We start from the raw sequence: 19,183 nt of genomic DNA, 5'->3' as shown, positions 1-19,183 counted from the left end.
CTTTACAAGATTTTCTTTTCCTGAAATGTGTATACTTTTTTTTTTTTTTTTTTTTTTTGGTGGGCTGTGTATTTGAAAAGGGTGGCTTATCAAAATGTAGCCCTGTTCAGGGCCTCAATGACTTCATTTTTCTCTAGTTCAGTGTTGTTTAAATTCACCTGACCCCGGAATTTATTGAAAAGTTTGACTTCAGAAAAGATTTGAATTTTAATATTATTCATTTTCTTATGCTATCACAGAAAGGTTATTTCTGTGTTCTCTCTAGAGCTACCACCTTTTATTTGAATATGCATTCAACATCTTTGGAAATGCTAGGTTTTCAGACAGTGCAGTTTTAGGGCCAAGGGTATTTTTGTAGCATGCTCAGGTACTGAATAGTCCTTGTAGTGTCCTTTCAGTAAGCCACTTAGGAGAGGACAGGCTTTCTAACAAGTCTCATCAGCCTGATATTTACTGTCAGGTGAACAGGTTGCACAGACCCTTAAATGACTGGGGGTGGGGAGAGCCAGTGATCACAAGAGAGAGCTGTCCGTTTGCAGCCTGACTGGTGGAGAGGGATTCGCAATCTGTGAAATTCTCTGCACACATCATTTTCCCCCAAGGGTCAAGAACTATGGCGCCCATTTCTCTGGCCTGATTTGCAGTTGCTCATTTGTAGCTTTCCCGCCAGCGGCAAATATAATGACTGGAAAACGAAGATGTTCCCTCTGCATTTCCTCCCCTCTGCCTAACTAAATTTCAGGAGCGTCAGTTCAGTTTTGCAGCCTCCATTATGACATCTGAGTTAGTGAAACTTAAAACTGATGACCAATGAAAGCCTTGCTATGATATTTCTCTTTTAAATAGATTTTAGTACTATAACTCAGGAACATACATGTAGAGGACCATGTATCATAGAGCAGTGTGCTTAGGCTTTCTAGTGAAACTTAATGATTAACAGGAAGAGTCTATAATAAATTTACCTTACAATATGTATTTACCCCCTCCACTTTTCTACTTTACGTGGCAGCTAGAGTTAGCATTAGGTTTTAATTGGCTTGAATTGTGTCATATTCTTGATTAAAATCGTTTCATGGTTTCAAGACAACTGAACAAAAAGAACCCTAAACTCCTTTTTTATGAAATTTAAAGTAGTTAACAACTGTTTTTGTTTGTGTCTTTTCTGTCCTTACGTTTCTCGTTCATTACAGGGAATTACTGCGATTCTCTCCCCGGCCGGCTGTGTTCATTTACAAGTGTATGACTGTGCTCCTGCCTTTCCCTCGACTGCAAACCTATTTTTATTCTGACTTTCCTGGGCACATTCCTTTTTAGATTTTTTTTTTAGTAGTACAAGATGGAGGTACGTGATGATTGCATTCATCATAGGGAGTTGCGCATGTACGTAACACATCTTAATTCTTCTTATGTCCTCTCCACCTGAGACCTTCAAGGGACAGCTTGTCCTTTCCTTTCCACCCACTTCCATTTCTGGGTCCTCTTAACTTTTGTAAAAGGTCTATCTCCCCGTGTGCTATTACAGTATTTTTCAGTTTGCTCTGTATTTATACTTTGGGTTTCACATGTAAGGGAAACCATCCAGTGTGTGAGCTTGTGTCTCTGATGTATTTCTCTTAACAATATGGTCTCAAGATTCTTGACACACCCCTAATCATCTTTGTTAGGCATAACTCAGTGAAGTCTTTCATAACTAACCTTGTGCAAGTAGCCAATTCTTCTGAGGGTTTTTGGTTGTTTTTTTTTTTGAGTTTTGATCATGCTGTTATCCCTTATATCACACCTTCTTTCATCAGCCCGGGATTATTAATTTTTTTATTTCTTATTATCCAGTATACTGTATGAGTTTTTAACCTTGAAATACAAAATCCTTTAGAGAAGTACTTCTAAAAATCTTTCACCAATGATTTATAAATGTGGTGTATGGGTTGTAAATAGATGCATGGCATCTCTTGAATTGGAACATATTATAAACTCTTACTTAAAATTCACCTTCTATTAATTTTATTTTTTAGCACTCAAGTCAAGCAGACAGATAATCATTTTCAAGAATCTTTTGACACAGTGTTTCTGAGCTGGCTTTGATATGTGACCTTAACCCTCCTGTTTTGTATAGTTACTCTTCGTTTTTATTGTTAACCAGAATGCTACAGTCTAAAATTAGCTGTGGATATGAAGGACAGTAATTTGAAGCTGTTTGTTTCCCAAATAAGTCGTTGTGAGTCCACTGTGGTTTCAATTTGCGTGCAGAGTGCACTTGCCCCCCTCCGCCAAAGGATGCTGGGAACCCCGAAGGGGTGTGTTGCAAAGCAGTAAGTCATTTTAGGGGTGTGATAGCAAATTATATTTTTGAGAATAACTTCCCTTGCTATGCATTTCCTAGCAACCTCTTTTCATTATTTTTAAAATAAAAGACATCATCTTTTCATAAGCATATGTATAAAAAGGCTATCTTAAATATATTTAAAAACAATATGAAGTTTTCCAGCTGCTGACATTTGGGATATTTTAAAGGAACTGTGCAGTCACAATAGGGATTCAAGTATATACATTTTTGCTCCTGAAAAAGATTTTAGGGCTATTTGTCTTCTGGAAATCTCTGGTGCACTGATTTGATTTGACACCAGCATCTCTCTGTCATTGGCCAGAGTGTGACATTCACTCATATTCAGACCAACAAACTTTTGATGCCCTGAGTGACGGAAATATAAAGACCTGAAGTTTGCCACCCTGTTGCTTGTTATTGTGGAGAATTCAGTGAGTTTCTCCACTCATATCCCCATGGAAACTAAACAAATAAGCTACTTGAAAGGAAGACAGGTTATTGGTTTTTCTCATTAAAGCCACTGCTGGATTTTTATTAGTTGTAATCTATTTTCTTTCACGATCAGACATATAGGCAAGTTCTTATTTTCATGATTTGAATAAACTAAAGACTCTGACTTAGGTGTGCCTGTACCCATGAGCTAAAAAAAAAAAAAAAAGTAATCGTTCTGCTTCTGCCATATAATTACTTGTGAAAATAAAGCCAGAAAAAAAAAAAAAAAAAAAGACATGGAAGAAGGAGGACAGACTGCTTCCGTTTTATAAAAGAGATTATTAAATGGAGTGGTGGGAGCGGGTAGAGGCTAATTTGACTGATTCCGTGCTAAGTCACACCTGTGTGTGAAAGTGATCTAAATGGCACACATTCCCTAAGGTGAATGTGATCATTATGTATACTTAAAATGTATCAATAAACTTAATAAAAAATAATGTCTGTAAGGGTGTATCACAGACTTCCAACACTTTATACCCTATAAACTTCTGTTTCATTTGTTACCATGTGTAGATTTCCTGGATCCTTTCAAGGCCATGGGTTTTGTAAGATTTAAACATTATTTTCAGTTTCTTGGAGATAGAATTACAAGGCCGATGTCACTCTTTCTCGTCTTCTCTCCAATAACATGGCTGAAAAGTCGATTCTGGGGGCTTTATTATTTTCTTTTAGGAAAGCCTCACATCTGCGTTTCTTTTCCTTCTTTTTTAATAATTCAACATCAGTGCCTTAGCCTTCCTTCTGCGGCTCAAACTGGTTTCTTATTCAGACAATATGCGGATAGGTAGTTCTTTTTTTGTGAAAATTTAAACAGAATAATGATAAACAGAAATGCCATTATTGAAATGATATTTCAGTACCGCGTCTGCTTCACCAGGGTTTCCCCCAGTTTTCGAAAGTGTATTTCGATGATAACAGTGGTGCTCTTTTTCCCTTTCAGGTGGCTGCACATTTGAGGACGGGCCAGGGGCCTGCGATTACCACCAGGACCTCTATGATGACTTTGAGTGGGTTCATGTTAGTGCCCAGGAGCCCCATTACCTGCCGCCAGAAATGCCCCAAGGTGAGAAGTATTACCTTCACTCAGCTGGTGGGGAATAGCTTCGGACTATGTCGGCTTTTCTTCGTTTAGAGACGATAATATATACTAATAGGTACTATACCATAACAATTTGTGAAACTAATTTAATATGTTGCTTCACCACATCTGAGAGTCTGAAGGGACTCTTTCTCCCTTGTGTTTTTCAAGAATTCTCAGTGTACTCTAGTTACTGCTGTCTTTGCAGTTTATAATTATATATTCGTGTTTTTTTCTACTTAGTCAAGAATGACAATGATGACCAAAACAGAAAAAAATCCCCCAAATAGAAGAAATAAAATCTATTTTAGACACGTTAAATGCGAGATAGAAAACTCATTTGGTGCCTACTCAAGTGACACAGGTGGATCCAAACAGGCTGAGGGGAAGGATTTCCATTTCGTGATCTCTTCTCCCCTGGTCCTGAGCATGGCCGTGCCTGTGAGGAAAGGCATTTGGAAGATGAATTGTCAAAAGGAGAACTGCAGAGAAGTAGGGCTGAGACCTGTTCATTGCTTATCTAGAGCTTGTCCTCGCCTTTGGCTTTGGATTTTTTCAGTAAACACATTTTCTAATTGTTTATAATAGTTTGATTTGTATTATCTCTTACTTGTGAAAAATAAACTAACGTATCAGTATATATGTACCATTTTATATAATACTGGGCTAGTATTTGTGGTATCCTATATATTAGTTTGGAACTAATTCTGATTACTGTGTTTAGCAATTACTGTTAAATAGCAAAAATTACAAATGTAAAGCCAAGCGTGGTAGCACACGCCTGTAATCCCAGCACTCAGGAGGCTGAGGCAGGAGGATCTTTGGGAGTTCAAGACCAGCCTGGGTAACAATGTGAGCTCAAGGCCAGTCTGAACTGCAGAGTGAGACCCTGTCTCAAGAAAAGAAAAAAAAAATTACAAATGTAAATAGGAATTTTAAATGCAGTACTAAAGAGAACTAACTTTTCCTTCTAGTGTTCAGAAAGAAACTAACAAGCAAATAAATTTAGAATACAATTATGTTATATGTAACTGTGTGAAAGCTTTATAACTTATGTTATTAGGATGTATAATCATAGAATTGATATACTGAGTTTCCAGTTCTAATAAATTATGCTTTAAAATGTAATTTAGTGTTTTATTTTGATGACATAAAATTATTGATAATTTTTCTGCAAATTCAGAAACTGAGTGTAAATTTAAGATACGACAATTTTAGACCTAACCATTTGAAGTGAAAATGTCAATTCGTGTAATTGCTCAAAAATAAATATATCAATAACATCCTTGAATTTGCTAATTAATATGACTTAAAAAGTAACAGCAACAAGCAATAGAATATCACAAGTACACAAAGCAATTGAAGTCGAAGAGGTTCATTTTCAAGTTTTAGACTGTACGTTAGTACACACCCTTTGGAAAGTTTTTTTATCAGTCTACCCTCTGACGTGTACGTGAACTAAAGCTGCTTTTTATTCTGAATGGTCACTTTCCTTGGCTGAGTAGACAAACGGTTATTTCTAAGGATAGACAGCACTTTCATTTTCTTTGCAGAAGAATCAATTGGCACTTTGAGCTTGATAGCCTTTGCTTCTTATACTTGACCCTTACACTGTCAGCAGATTCATTTAGTTTTGTGCATAGGTTTCTATTTTTCTTTCAAAGGTACATAACCTTATTTTCCTGGTGCATCTTAATTAAGGAAACTACTGTAATATTCTACATGAATTTTCTCAGCGGTATATTTAGACTGAATTTTTCATGTGAAATTGAAGAGATCAGGCCGGAATGCACATATTTTGACTGTGTATCATCAGAGAATAATCAGAAAGACATTGATTTATGGAAATGTTACCATTGTTAATTACCATTGATAGTGGGTAATGAATAACTGAAGAGATACTGCTTTGATGACCTTGTCTGCTCACCTTTGATGTACGGCTTAATCGGTGGTTACAGAAAAAGATGATATGCGCAGAGAATGAAAGTGTTTGAAATTCATCCACACTGTCCAATTAATAGGGCATTAAGTAATTAATCATGCAGAAGAGGGAGAAAGGTCGCCATACTTTATTTGCGCTGAATGTAGCTGCATTTAGTCTGAAGCGAAGCAAGAGAAGGCACTTACATATATGTTTTCTTTTTCTTCTCTTTTTACAAATGATGCTGTTTTTTCCATTTTCTTATGATGCATAACCCTTTGAAGTACTGAGTGAACATTACCTGCCCATAAATTGGCAAAAGGAAATGTTTACGTTTATTGTATTAAAATTTTATAAGTAATGCTTTCTTTTGCAAATAAAAGGGCAGCTATGTTTACTTTTTATTTATGCAAATATAAACAAAAACAAAACAAAAATATCCCAAGCACTTGGTTGCTTTGTCATAAGAAGATAGCTCTCTAATGCAAACCTAATATTGGACTGTGTGTGATACTTGGACTTTGTTAATTGACTTACGTGTATTGATTTTCTTTGGGCTGCCAATCAGAGGTGCAAAAGAAATGCTGGATAAATAAATGGTTTAGAATAAAAGAAGAATGAAGGTCTGTAGAAGTGAAGTATAAAGGAATAAAATAAATTTTCTTCAAGAGAACATACGGTGCTATCAAAAATTGCTGAAAATATTCTGCAGCAGTTCCTAGCCCCACAAACTCCTTTTGTGATGTGACAATTACAGCGGCTAAAAGGCCTGCCACGTTTAAAAATAGCATACAAAGGGAAAACGTCTATTGGTCAAACGTGATAATATAACTGTGTATTCACAGTATTTATTGATGATACACAAATTGAAAGTCATGATGAAAAACTATTATACCCTCAGTGGAAAGCTGGCAAGGATGGTTCCAGGGCTGGTGAGAAAGCGGATCCAGAGAAACCCTTGTACACTACTCTCACAGTGTCAATCTGTCTGACTGCTTTGTGCGATGTAATGAGCACCAAATCCATTCGGGAGCGGAAGCTCAGCAGAACCTGGTACGCATGTTCACCCGAAGACACAGGCAGTGGGTTGTACGGCATCAGCATTTATAAAAGTCACAACTGAAAACAGCCCAAATTCCTATCGTTAGTGCAGTGGACAACTAAATACGGCATTTATGTCACTGAATTTACAAAACAATGTAAGCGAGCAGACATCATCGTACACAGCGATCTGAATGAATTTTATAATCCTGAGGGAAGGAAGCCAGACAGGAGAGTATGTATTGTACCCACCTGCACAAATCCCCAAAGCAGGCAAAGCTCACTGAGGAGCTGGAGGTCAGGGAACTACGACTTGTGGGAGAGGCCGTGGACGGGGGACAAAGCAGGCTTCTGATGCTGGTAGCATTCTGCTCCTTGGTCTGCATGGTGCTTTCATAGATACAGTTAGACTGTAAAAAAATCATTGAGCTATCAAATGCCGAGTGATGCACTTTTCCGTGCTTCCTATAAGTTAATAAAATGTGACAAAAAAGCAATAAAACAACTGCTCTCAAGGTTAGTATTGGGAAACTACAACAATAATTGAAATGTTATAGGTTAAAATAAAAGATGTATATTCGGAAACTTCCAATGGGTCTGAACTCTTAGTTACCAGCCACACTGGCTCCTTCTCCACAGGCACACTCGATTACGTGGTCTTCGCTATCTTTGGTCTTTCTGTGTTTCCTTCCCTTTTTTCATATATTTCTTTGTCCACTTGTCCACTCACCAGACTCTCCCCACTCTTATTAGTTCTACAGAATTTTCATCTGCTGTGGGAGCTTGTGCTAACTGGCTTAGAACTGTTAACTTTCTCCCATGCTTTCCAGTATGCTTATTGTATGAATTTCTTTTTTTTTTTTTCCCATTACTGGGAGTTGAACTCATGACCTTGCACTTGCCGGGCAGGCGCTGTGCCGCTGAGCTAAATCCCCAGCCCCTTTGTGTGAATTTCAATTGCTGACGTTAGAGCCTCATTTTTATGTGACCTTTTCATCTACTAGACCTCAGTATTCTCCTCAGTATACACCAGCTTTCTCCATCCTTGATTTCATGAGACCAACTTCTGAAATGGAAGCCTTAAAATATTTTGGTCAAAGTTTCATTAATGTTATTTTTCTCACATTAAAAAAAATGAATAAAAACAATCCCATTTCATAAGCATGATATTGAGTTCTGATCTAATCTATTTAGAAGACCTTCCATACTTTTAATATTAGGCTTTTGTCTTTAAATGCTATCACTACTTTGTAAATGATACCACTTATTTATTTTGGATGTGTATAATTATTGATATAAAAAAGGATTTTTAAAATTCTTTCTCTGTGCGTCTGTGTTCCTATCATTTGTCAAGTTAATTCCAATTTTCTACTTCTCAAAAAACTGTTATATAAACAAGCAACACAGACCCACAGTGAAAGACGTTTCAATGATCAAAAACTTATTCTTTGATCTCAGATACATCTGTTTCTGTGACCTTATTTGTCAAATACCTTTTATGACCATAGGAAACAGATTCATTTGACCATTTTACTATATGTTCTGTTTTAGATCAGAGGGTAGGGATCAGGATTGACAGTTCAGTGCATTTCTCTTTCATTGTAATTATAACTGCTTTTCCATTTTAACAAATTTTTATAAAATGACTAATTGAATTTTAGTTTAGAGTCTCTAGTGAACCTGTTTGACAGTATTTAAAATTATGACTACATTACATTCCACCTTCAATCTGGTACTTTATTGCTAATAATGTAACTCACTATGCAGAGTTCCTATTTCAAAATGTGCACATTGTATATATTGTAAAATATAAAAGTCCTTGTCATTAAATTAACCTGAAGATTGAGGTGAGAAACCATTTCTCCTCTTATAAAATTTAGTGAGGTGTGATATATAGTGAAAGGCCCTACTACATCTCAATTCAGCCCTGTGTCAGGCTCCAAGCCAAACTTCAGGAAGCGTATTAGATACTTTTGTCATTGCTGAGATACCCAAAGTTAAAGGGGAAAGGTTTACATTGCTCACAGTTTAGAGGTTTCAGTCCATAATTGGCCAGCTCCAAGGTAGAGGGGCATCACAGAGAACAGTTCTGGGTGCCCACAAGGTAACAAAAACAACAAAGGAGAGAAACAAGACTGTCTGTCCCTTATATTATATGCAGGCTACCTGCCCTAGGGCATTGTAGCACTCACACCCTTAGCCAGAACTATGCCAAACCAATCAGTGGACTTGTTTACTAATCACACACTACTAATCACACATTACTTGTTTACTAATCACACACCCTTAATCCTAGCATCACATACTCTAGATTCAGCCATCTCTGACAAAGCCCTATGATGCATGAGGCTTTGAGGGGGGACATCTAGACAAACCCATAACAGGAAGCAAATGAGATTATACAGAGAAGGGAGAGAAAGGCAATATGGTATTAAGAACTGTGCCTTTATTTTGTTACCTGTAAAAGTGAACATTGTTTTCTTAGATTTTGAGTTACTTGAGCAGGTTGTTACAGTAAGGCTTGTCTTATTCAAATATTTATCTGGTGAGATCCGATGTGCTTTTGTATTCAGTAGGAAGCGTGTATAGGCCCCATGGTTTTGTACCTGGCTTCTAATAGTGCATTGTAGCACAAATTAAAGAAAATACTGACGCCCACCATTTGAAACATCTAACACTTACCAATAGCAAAATTTCAGCTAAGTTTTCTACTCCATGGTACTAGTCTCTGACTTTTGTAGGAGACATTTATTAAAGTAAATGTTATATATGTCCTGCAACATATTTGAATACATCTGTGAAGAGATTTCAAGGGAGTGTTTAACATAACCATTTCTAACCTATCATTTTTTTTTTTCTTTTCTGGTAGTATCAATCACTCATTAAAATTAATGGGTCACTTTGCTTAATATCGTCATACTTTTTACAGAATCATAACTGCCTAAATTCTAACATAGCTGAATTAATAGAATTTTTTGATAGCACATCTGCCAGAAAAATACATGACAGAGAGCAGCAGAATAAGGTTGTGTGCATGTAGTATGGCAATGAAAGTTCTTAGTAATGTGGCTAGTTTTGTCTTAGAGGATAGAGAAAATCAGGCCAAAATGTTGGTTTATCATCTTTTTGTTATCTGATTAGCATTATCTGTAAATGCATCAAAATTAGCATATATGTGTCTTTTAAAAGTGTTTAATGTATTAACTATTTAATCACTTAAATGACAAAAACAATTTTTTGGAAAGTGATTTATAATGATTATGTGCAGTAGTCCTGCAGGCTGATACTGGGAAGAAGAAGAGAAGAAGAACAGAACAGAGGAGAAAGGACAAGAGGTCCACGGATGGGTTTGGCAAAGTTCTGGCTAAGGGTGTGAGTGCTGCAATGCCCTAGGGCAGGTAGCCTGCATGTAATACAAGGGACAGAAAGTCTTGTTTCTCACCTTTGTTGTTTTTGCTACCTTGTGGGTACCAAGAACAGTTCTGTATGATGCCCCTCTACCTTGGAGCTGGCCAATTATGGACTGAAACCTCTACAGACTGTGAGAAATGTAAACCTTTCCCTTTTAACTTTGAGTGTCTCAGCAATGAGAAAAGTCAGTGGATGGGTGCAGATGGTGAAAGCTTTAAGTATGGGTATGCGAGGTAGATTCTAAAGACCCTGAAGCTGTCCAAGATTAAATCAGAAAGATACATTTTGTTCAATGATTTTCATATTTTTTTAATCAATATAATGTATTTAGAGAAATAGTTTTTCCTAGAGCTCAAATATAGAAGAATCATCAACACAGCCTTTGGTCTCAGAACCCACTTCCTGTGTAGCTTCCTGTTTCCGCAGCCCTAGCCCCTTCTTCTACGCAGGCTCCCTCAACGCGGCTTCTGTGAAAGCTGCTTAGAGGTCTAAGATTCCAAGGGACAGTTTGAAAACTGATTTTCCAAACACAGACTCTTTCAGATATGCATCTCTGATACCGCTCCCTGACAGATGTTACTCTAGGGACACGACAGGCGATATTTCCAAGATAAGTGGAGTCACTTGCATGCAGCCATCCAGGGACAGAATTTGAACTTAGGTCTTTCTACTATCAAACTTATTCTTCCAACAAAACACCCAGCTTTGCCATGGTAGTTGAGCTGACAAATTTTCTTGACGTTGGGACGGACATGTAAATGCGCTATTTAGTGAACAGTGTGATTTTCTGACATTTCGTCAAAACACCATTTCTTTTGAGAGTCTCAAGAATCTAAATGAGTGTTGCTTTGTCTTCATGAGAAACGAGATCTAAGATCCGCTTCTCTTAGAATTGCCCCTGAGCTTCAAGGTTTCTGCAGTGCATTCTGCTCCCTGGCGAGAGGCCGTTCTCCCCTTTGATTTACCTGTGTGTTATTTTTAGGTATTTGATGAACACTTGCTGCATGTGTGTCTAAGCAAAGCTTCAGAAACACGTATATTATCCACTGTCTCATTACAGCATGCATGTTAGAAGCTAAACTCATGCAGTAAAGGAATCAGCTTAAGGTCTAAGGTTTGAAAATAATTTTAAGACTGTATTTGCAGCAGGGTATTTTAGGACAAGAATTATGGGCTTATTTCAATGTGCTCTTCCAAACCATGTTATCATGTGCCTGTTGGTGTTTTTTCCCAGAGCACAGGAAAGATAGTTTACCACATTTAAGCTGCTTATTAAAAGCAGGGAGGGTTGGAAGCAAGGCAGGGAGAAGAAGTGAAAGGCTGTAATGGAGTATTTGAAGGGTGAACCACTAAATGAAAGCTGGTTTTTAATGTAAGGACTATTACCCTTATGGACATAAATGCAGCATGAACAATGTCTAAATTACAGAGGACAGAAACTGCATGCTGAGACAGGATTTCTTTCCCTGATATTTCAGGTACATAATGTATCTCAGTTAGATATGTCCCCATATATCTAAAGGGGGAAAAACAGCTTAGTATTTAAAAAGAAAAAGGAAAAGATATATATAGAGAGGAATATTACTGTCAGTGCTATAGAACTTCCTACCTCCTAAATGAGTTAGAGATAAGAATATAGAATAATTTCAAAGTGTATACAATCACCTTTAACATACAGAGTAAAATCAATACATAGTCCAGAGAAACAAAATTACTTTCTCCTGGGAGGAGTGTGACTGAAAGTATTTATGACCTTATACTTTTCCTTTCCAAAAATAAACTTGTCCCCTGATGGCTTGGTCCTGTCTTCATTTCCAAGCTTGTTATTTTTCAAACACCGGAATGCCTGAGAAATGAGGGTGTGAAAAACCAGCAAATGGTGGTAATTACATTAGGGATTACTTAAAACATGTATGCTAATAATGACCTCATAGAGTTAATTTTGTGAAAAATATATAGTCATAATTTTATATTAGGTTTTCCTTTCATGTACACAATGATTTAAAATCTTGGAAGACTCTGTTTTCAAACCCAATTAATACTGAGAGTGCTGTGGTAAAGTCTTCTCTCACCCCAAAGAGAAGTTTATTCCCTGAGAAATATTTTGAGGTTTATCTTTTACACATCTAGATCACACAACAACTTAGGGAGGCCTTTAGTCCCTTGAAATCTTTACCTAACCACCCAGAGTGAAAAGATATTGATTTGCTTTTGAAAGGCTTATGAAAATAAAATTAATCAGAGTAGTTCCTGATAATTCTGTGTGTATGTGTGTGTGTGTAGTGTCAAACTCCAGGCCTTCCACATGCTGGGTAGGTGCCACACCACTGAGTTACCCCGACCCCCAGGGTGCCAGTTAAATAGGAAACTGGAGTGTCAAGTTTAGCTACTCAGAAATTATGTTTGGAATATGTGGTTTTTATCTATTCCCTCTCTCTCTCTCTGGCTCTCTCTCTCTCTCTCACACACACACACACACACACACACACACGCATTTTGAGGTGCCTGCAAACAGATTTATCATCTCGTTTTTGTGGCCAAAGTCATGCCCTATGCCTCGCCTAACCTGCTGGACAGTGGGGAGGAGGAGGAAGGAGGCCATGATGTCTGCTTTACCGCAGGCTCTACACTCTTCTTGCCAGAGTGAGCTGAGGCCAGCTTGGTGTCATCGCCCCGTGTGCGCAGCCAGGGAGAGGACCTAAGGACGGGTGGGTGTCCGAGAGCAGGTAACAGGACCACTAGAGAACAGTTTCCTGCGATTTGGTGGGATCCATCTACTTTCAGTAGCTACTTTCAATAGCCTCTATTACTTCAAGGTTTTGAAAAGAAAACGTTTTCTGTTTTTCTTTTATTCTGAAGCTAAGAAACCAAACTCCAAATTTTTATCTCCATCATGAGTGACTCACGTAAAGTGTTATAAATGTGGACGAATTTCTTTCACGCTTGCATCTCCTAAATTCACCTGAGCTCCCTGGACTGCCAGGAATCGACTTTTCTTCCTCTTTCTGAATGGGCTGGGCCTTCTGACTCTTTCTGGACTAGGCTGGGACTTGAAACCAGGAGGTGCTAACAGACCCTGTGAGGGTTTCTATGAGGGCTGTGTAAATATCCATTGACTTCAAATTATGTTCTGGTACAAAGGATACAGGTTCCTATTATCACTGTCCTGTTGTCTATAATGCCATTAAAAGTTAAAGAAATGAGGGGCTGGGGATTTAGCTCAATGGCACAGCGCCTGCCTGACAAGCGTGAGATCATGAGTTCGATTCCCGGTACCGGGAAAAAAAAAAAGAAAATTCACTGAAAAGTTAAAAAAATGTATTCTTAATTATTTTAAGGATCAGTTGGGGCAAAATGTCATTTAAGATACTATTGAAGTTAAATCGCGAGGTATAAAGAGCTTTATCATACAACAGTCAAAAACCAGAACATTAAAAATATACTTGTAATCTTCCCAACAAATGATCTAATTACTTTGAGTTTGTCAGTTCATAAAATTATGCTGAAATAATTCTTGGTCCCTTGGCACTTGGGATGCAGTGACTGGCGTGGAATATCATCTCTGACGCCTGTCACATGCAGCTGGGCTGTGGAAGTCACTGCAGTCGGAAGCACCTGGTTCCGCTCTTTCCGTGGAAGCCATGTTTGCAAGCTTCCATGCGTAGAACCCGTAGTTTCTAACCGAACCTTCAGACCAGTGTGGCAGAAAGGAAGAAGCCACTTGTTGAATGACTGAATGGCTGTGGCTTATTTATTTTAGTACTCAGCGAGGTCAGCATAGAGGACACAAGAAATGTAGGTGAAGAGCAAGGTAAAGGGTAGGTAGTAGAAAGTAGGGAGATCGATTTTTCTCAGTGGGAAGGGAATCAAGAGGTGGAGGGAGAGGAGGGGAAAGCCATGAAAAAATGAATGAAGATGTGTCCTGTCCAGGTACCAGCTCCACACAAGGGCTGTATGTACACATTACATATTGCAAATGGGCAAATAAACACGACATCTTTACCAGGACTTACTATTATTTTGTAGGAATTCTGTTAATGTTTTCCATAATAGTAAAACTGTCTGCACAGTTAGCGTATTCACAGCTCTCAAGGTGCTTCATGAAAGTGAATTTTCTTAGACACATTTTTATGAATAACACTTTCTGGAAGAAAATGAATGTATTCATTGAACTTCTGTTCTTATGTAACTCTTACAGTGGCGCAGAGCTAATTAAAAAGTGTGGAGCATATCAAACAAAGTTAACTATTTTTAGCAGCTCTGGTCTTAATAAGGTAAGGAAGTGAATCTTCGTGCTTATTAAAAACTCTGAGAAATCTGGAGTTTACAAGAAAGATTTGAGATTTTCATTTTTCTGAATTTATTGTTTGACCATGCAAGGAAGACTCAAAAATTTATTGCCGGGTATTCCAAGGTACTGCCCAGAAAGCCCAAGGATAAGGAATTAGTCATTATTTTAATATTCTGAATATTAATGCCTCTGATGCTAATTTTGGAATAGAGTGATTATTTTTCATATTTAAAATAAAACAGCAGGGGCTGGGGATTTAGCTCAGCGGCAAAAAGCGCCTGCCTGGCAAGCGCAAGGTCGTGAGTTTGGTTCCCGATACCGGAGAAAAATAAAAAAAAAAATAAATAAATAAATAAAATAAAATAAAATAAAATAAAACAGCAGAAGCTAATGCAAGTATAAGGAAAGTTGACTCAGATGAAATGAAGTTGTATTTTTTATCAATCATGAATAGCATAATAATATCAGCACTACACAAAGAAATATTTTGGAAAGGTACAAAGTATTTCTTCAGACAAAAATTTTCGGTGAGGGTTTGTGGGTTCATACCACTGTACTCCTATCTATGTGGGAGGATGAGGCAGGAGGGTCAGCTGAGCCCAAGAGTTTCAGCCTAGCATGGAGAACACAGAGAGACCCTCATCTCAAAACAAAAAAACGAAATGTAATTTACACCCTGTGTTAAGAAGGGACGGAAAACAATAAGATCAATTTGTGTTTTAACAGAGAGAAAACCTGTTTCCAGTCTGTTGTTACTATAATATTTGACAAAGTTTTGAATTAAAAAAAAAAAAAACTATCAGAGGTAAGCCAAATTTGCCAGTTTTTTTCAACATGGTTTATTGCTTCTTTTCAGAAGTTACTATTTGCATATCATATCCCAGGACAAATGCATTTCTACAATCTTTTCACAATCTCTTATGTTTATTTTTTTTGGCTTTATTTCTTTTACATTTTAAAACAGTTTTAAAGATAAAATTACTCGATTTTCCGTGGCATAATATTTCATTTAGCTTATAGAAGACTCCACTTAGTGTCAAAAGTCTGTTTCTGAAAATCAGATGTTCTGTTTGAACCGATTTAGCAGGAATCAATTTTCTGTTGTTATTGTTACTGTTATTGTTATTATTATTATTATTTTGTGGTACTGGGGTGGAATCCAGAGTGTTACACTTCCTAGGCATGCCGAATCCAGTGAGCTACAATCCCAGCTGCAATGTTCTTGTTCTTTTCCATTTTATTTATTTATCGATTTATTTTTTATTAGGCCATGTTCGCAGTCCATAACAATCATGTGCTTACCGCGGAGTTGGCGCATGCGCGTAACACCTCTTCACTCCCCATCTTGCACCCTTTCTGAGCGTTGGTCCTGTTCCTTTTGCGGCGCTCTTTCCATTTTTCTTCTTCCGTTCTTTTTCCCTTCATCCTCTTCCTTCCCTTCGCCACTCTTTCCCCGTCTCCATCCCCTTCCCGTTTGCAAAAGATCTCCCAGCTTCCTATTATGTATCGTATTTTGCTCTTTATTTGTATTTTGGGTTTCTCATATAAGGAAACCATCAAGCGAAAACCATTGCCATGGGTTGGATTTTTAAACAAAAAGCCTAACGGTTAGTTTCAGTGCAACGCGGTCTGCACAGGAGATTTGCAAAGGGGCTGACAACGTGCGAGACACATTTTCCTCTTCTTCAGGTGATTATGATGCTTATTACACGAATGCTCTCTATGATGATGTACTCTAAGCTTGTCAAAATTTCAACAATATTTTGATGTGGTTTTAGGTGTTTATTTGTTTTGGTCCCGGGGATTAAACCCAGGGCTTTGTGCATGCTAAACACATCTACCACATCTACTACCAGTAGAGGTCCAAACCCCCTGGTTACAACCTCAGTCCCTACTGCCTGTGTTTGAATTTCACTAACAACTCTTGCCCCTTCTAGTTTTATTATCCTGTTATTGTAGAATGGTAAGCAAAACTCTTCTCAGAAAAAATCGAAAAGATTTGCCAAAAATTTTGACCAGAAAGGTGTATGTGTCACATTCTCTGTAGACAGGTGCATCTAGATAAGCATTTCGTGAGATATGCTTGTCTGTTGAGGAGGAGCCCACCTGAAATGACAAGGGTACCTGAAGAAAAAAGAATTATTGTTTTATATAATTAAGTTTGTTGGTACATTTTAGATGTACATAATGATCTTATTCATCATAGGGAATTTGTTACCTGTATGTGACATATCTTGATTCCTTTTTTCCCAATCCCTTCCCCTCCCTTTAACCCCTCTTCCCCTCCTCATTTACAAAGCTTTGTTTCCATTTTATCCTTCTGTTATCATTTTTTTCTTTTCTCTTCCTTCCCCTCCCTCTCCCCCTCCTCACTCCATAGTTCCCCTTTCTTTGGAACCATTTCTTCTCATTTCACAGTATCTATTATACTTTCTAGTCATTATTTACACTTTGGTTTCTCACACCAAAGAAACAATATGATATTTACACGCATGTGACCAATTTATTTCACTTAAGAGTGTAGTCTCAGGGTGTATCCATTTACCTAGAAATGTTTCAAGTTTATCCTTCTTTATGACTGAGTAGTACTCCACTGTTTTATTTTTTTATTTTTATTTTTTTAAAAAACCACCTCTTTTTTAGCTATTCTTTGGTTAATGGGCATTTGGGCTGCTTTCAAGATTTGGCTATTACAAATTTTGTTGCTATAAACATGGGTGCACCTATATCACTGTGGTGTGACGTTTTAACTCTTCCAGGAAGATACCCAGAAGGGGAATAGCTGGGTTATATGGGACCACTTATCCTAGTGTTTGAGGAATCTACACACTGATTTCCAGGGTGGTTCCATCTGTCTATACAAAAAACTGGCTTCCCACATACTAAAGCCTAAAACTAGACCTGTATCTCTCACCATACACTAAACTAAAATCGAAGGGGATCACAGATGTGAACATTAAAACAGAAGCACTGAGTCTCCTGGAAGAGAGAATGAGTATATGTACTTTAAAAGGTCATATATTTGCTTAATTTTCCAAGTGTTTTCATACCTCCAATTATGAATCTCAGTGTATTGTACAGACCATCTTGATAGAAGGAACAGAATAATACTCTTTTTAAAATTTTCACCAGTCTACATTTGCAGTGCGTAATGCTTATTTTCCTGTGTGGAGTTGGTACACATCCCAATTCCTTCATTCCCTTGCCATCCTTCCCTCCTTGCTGCTTTGTACTCTGAACATATTCAAAATAAGTCTCCATTGCATCTAAAGAGACTTTAGAGATTGTTGCTGGTCCAGAATGTTATTATAGTGAGAGTAGTGTGGAAGTATGCAAAATGACAGAGAAACTTGATTTAAAATACAGATTCGATTGCTTCTGATTTGGTCATGACACTTAACTTTTCTGAGCTTCCATCTCCCACCATTGTCATTCTCTCTCTCTCTCTCTCTCTCTCTCTCTCTCTCTCTCTCTCTCTGTCTCTCCCTCCACTCTCACTAGTTGTACCAGTTAAACCAAATGCATTATTTTCCAGCATATACTTTTTGCTTTATAAAGCTTGCCTGCTTTCCTTTGGCCCAAGGTGACATGGCTGGTTGGTAATCTCATTAATCTGTAAGGAATTGATTTAAATTTCTCTCACTTATTTTAGCAAAGTATAAATTGAATTTCCCCATTATAATTTTTCAGCAGCTCATTAGGAATTATTTTATGTCCAATTCAGAAAATTACTTTTCTTACATAATTGTTCTCTGCATGCAGTTGCTCTGAACTATGACACATAATGGTGTCTGAAATGATTTCTATAAAACAGTACTGGAGGTCAACCTGAACTTTGCAAATATTATTCTCAAGTAAGATGGGATATTTGAGGCATGGAAACAGTTTGAAAAGACTTTTTATTTCTTAGGCCTTTAAGATTGTTATGTATCTATTACGATTACTGAATTGTTTTATGAATGCATTTACTTTAACATTTTTTTCTTATGAATTACATAATTTTAGTTAATGTTGACTGCCTATAATATTAAAAAGTAGAGAAAATATTAAATAACAGTTACAACACTGAGACGGTGGAAAAAAATGTTAAAATGCCTTGTATTACAAAAACTGTCTGTCATAGTACCATTACCCACAAGCCAGTAGCAGTAAATATCCAGATCTAAAGGACTGAGTCCGAATTTCACTGATATGATTTAGGATTATTTTTAAAATCTGGATGCTCTACACCACCTGCCATCAAAGTGTATACACACTGGACAAAAAGAAAAACTTGTATAATATTTTAATATTAAATTTATTGAGACATCATGCGATTCATACAGGTTCCTTTGGCATCTACAGTTACAAGAGGTGCTCAGAGTGGTGGCCATGGGCTTCCAGACATTTATGAGCGCAGCAAACTGCTGCTTGGGTAACGGATTGCTGCACATGCATTTTCGACTTTTTCTCTAAGGCCCGGCACTGTAGTGTGCTTTGTGCGTTATACAACAGCCTCTAGGGTCTGCCATACAAGATTAACAGCATTTGTTGAAAAAACATCATACTGCTTTTCTTTTCTTGAAGTGTGTATACTTTTTTTTTATTTTTGCAGACTCTGTATTTGAATAATTTCTAAAACTTTCT

General features: G+C 37.4%; 1 protein-coding gene across 1 annotated transcript in view; it reads left to right on the top strand.

Moving 5' to 3' along the window:
• Positions 1-3,784: 3,784 nt before the first annotated feature.
• Ptprk (protein tyrosine phosphatase, receptor type, K) overlaps positions 3,785-19,183 on the top strand; it is a 395,867-nt gene continuing 380,468 nt past the window's right edge. The window contains exon 1 of the mRNA XM_013516643.1: positions 3,785-3,878. Within this exon, the coding sequence (XP_013372097.1) occupies positions 3,869-3,878 (10 nt within the window). The 5' untranslated portion in view covers positions 3,785-3,868. The remainder of the gene's footprint in view (positions 3,879-19,183) is intronic.

This window comes from Chinchilla lanigera, unplaced genomic scaffold (genome assembly GCF_000276665.1).
Source record: "Chinchilla lanigera isolate Chin_1 unplaced genomic scaffold, ChiLan1.0 scaffold00035, whole genome shotgun sequence".
Lineage (NCBI taxonomy): Eukaryota > Metazoa > Chordata > Mammalia > Rodentia > Chinchillidae > Chinchilla > Chinchilla lanigera.
Note: the sequence above shows the minus strand (reverse complement) of the source record. Positions and strands in the feature narration are given on the sequence as shown.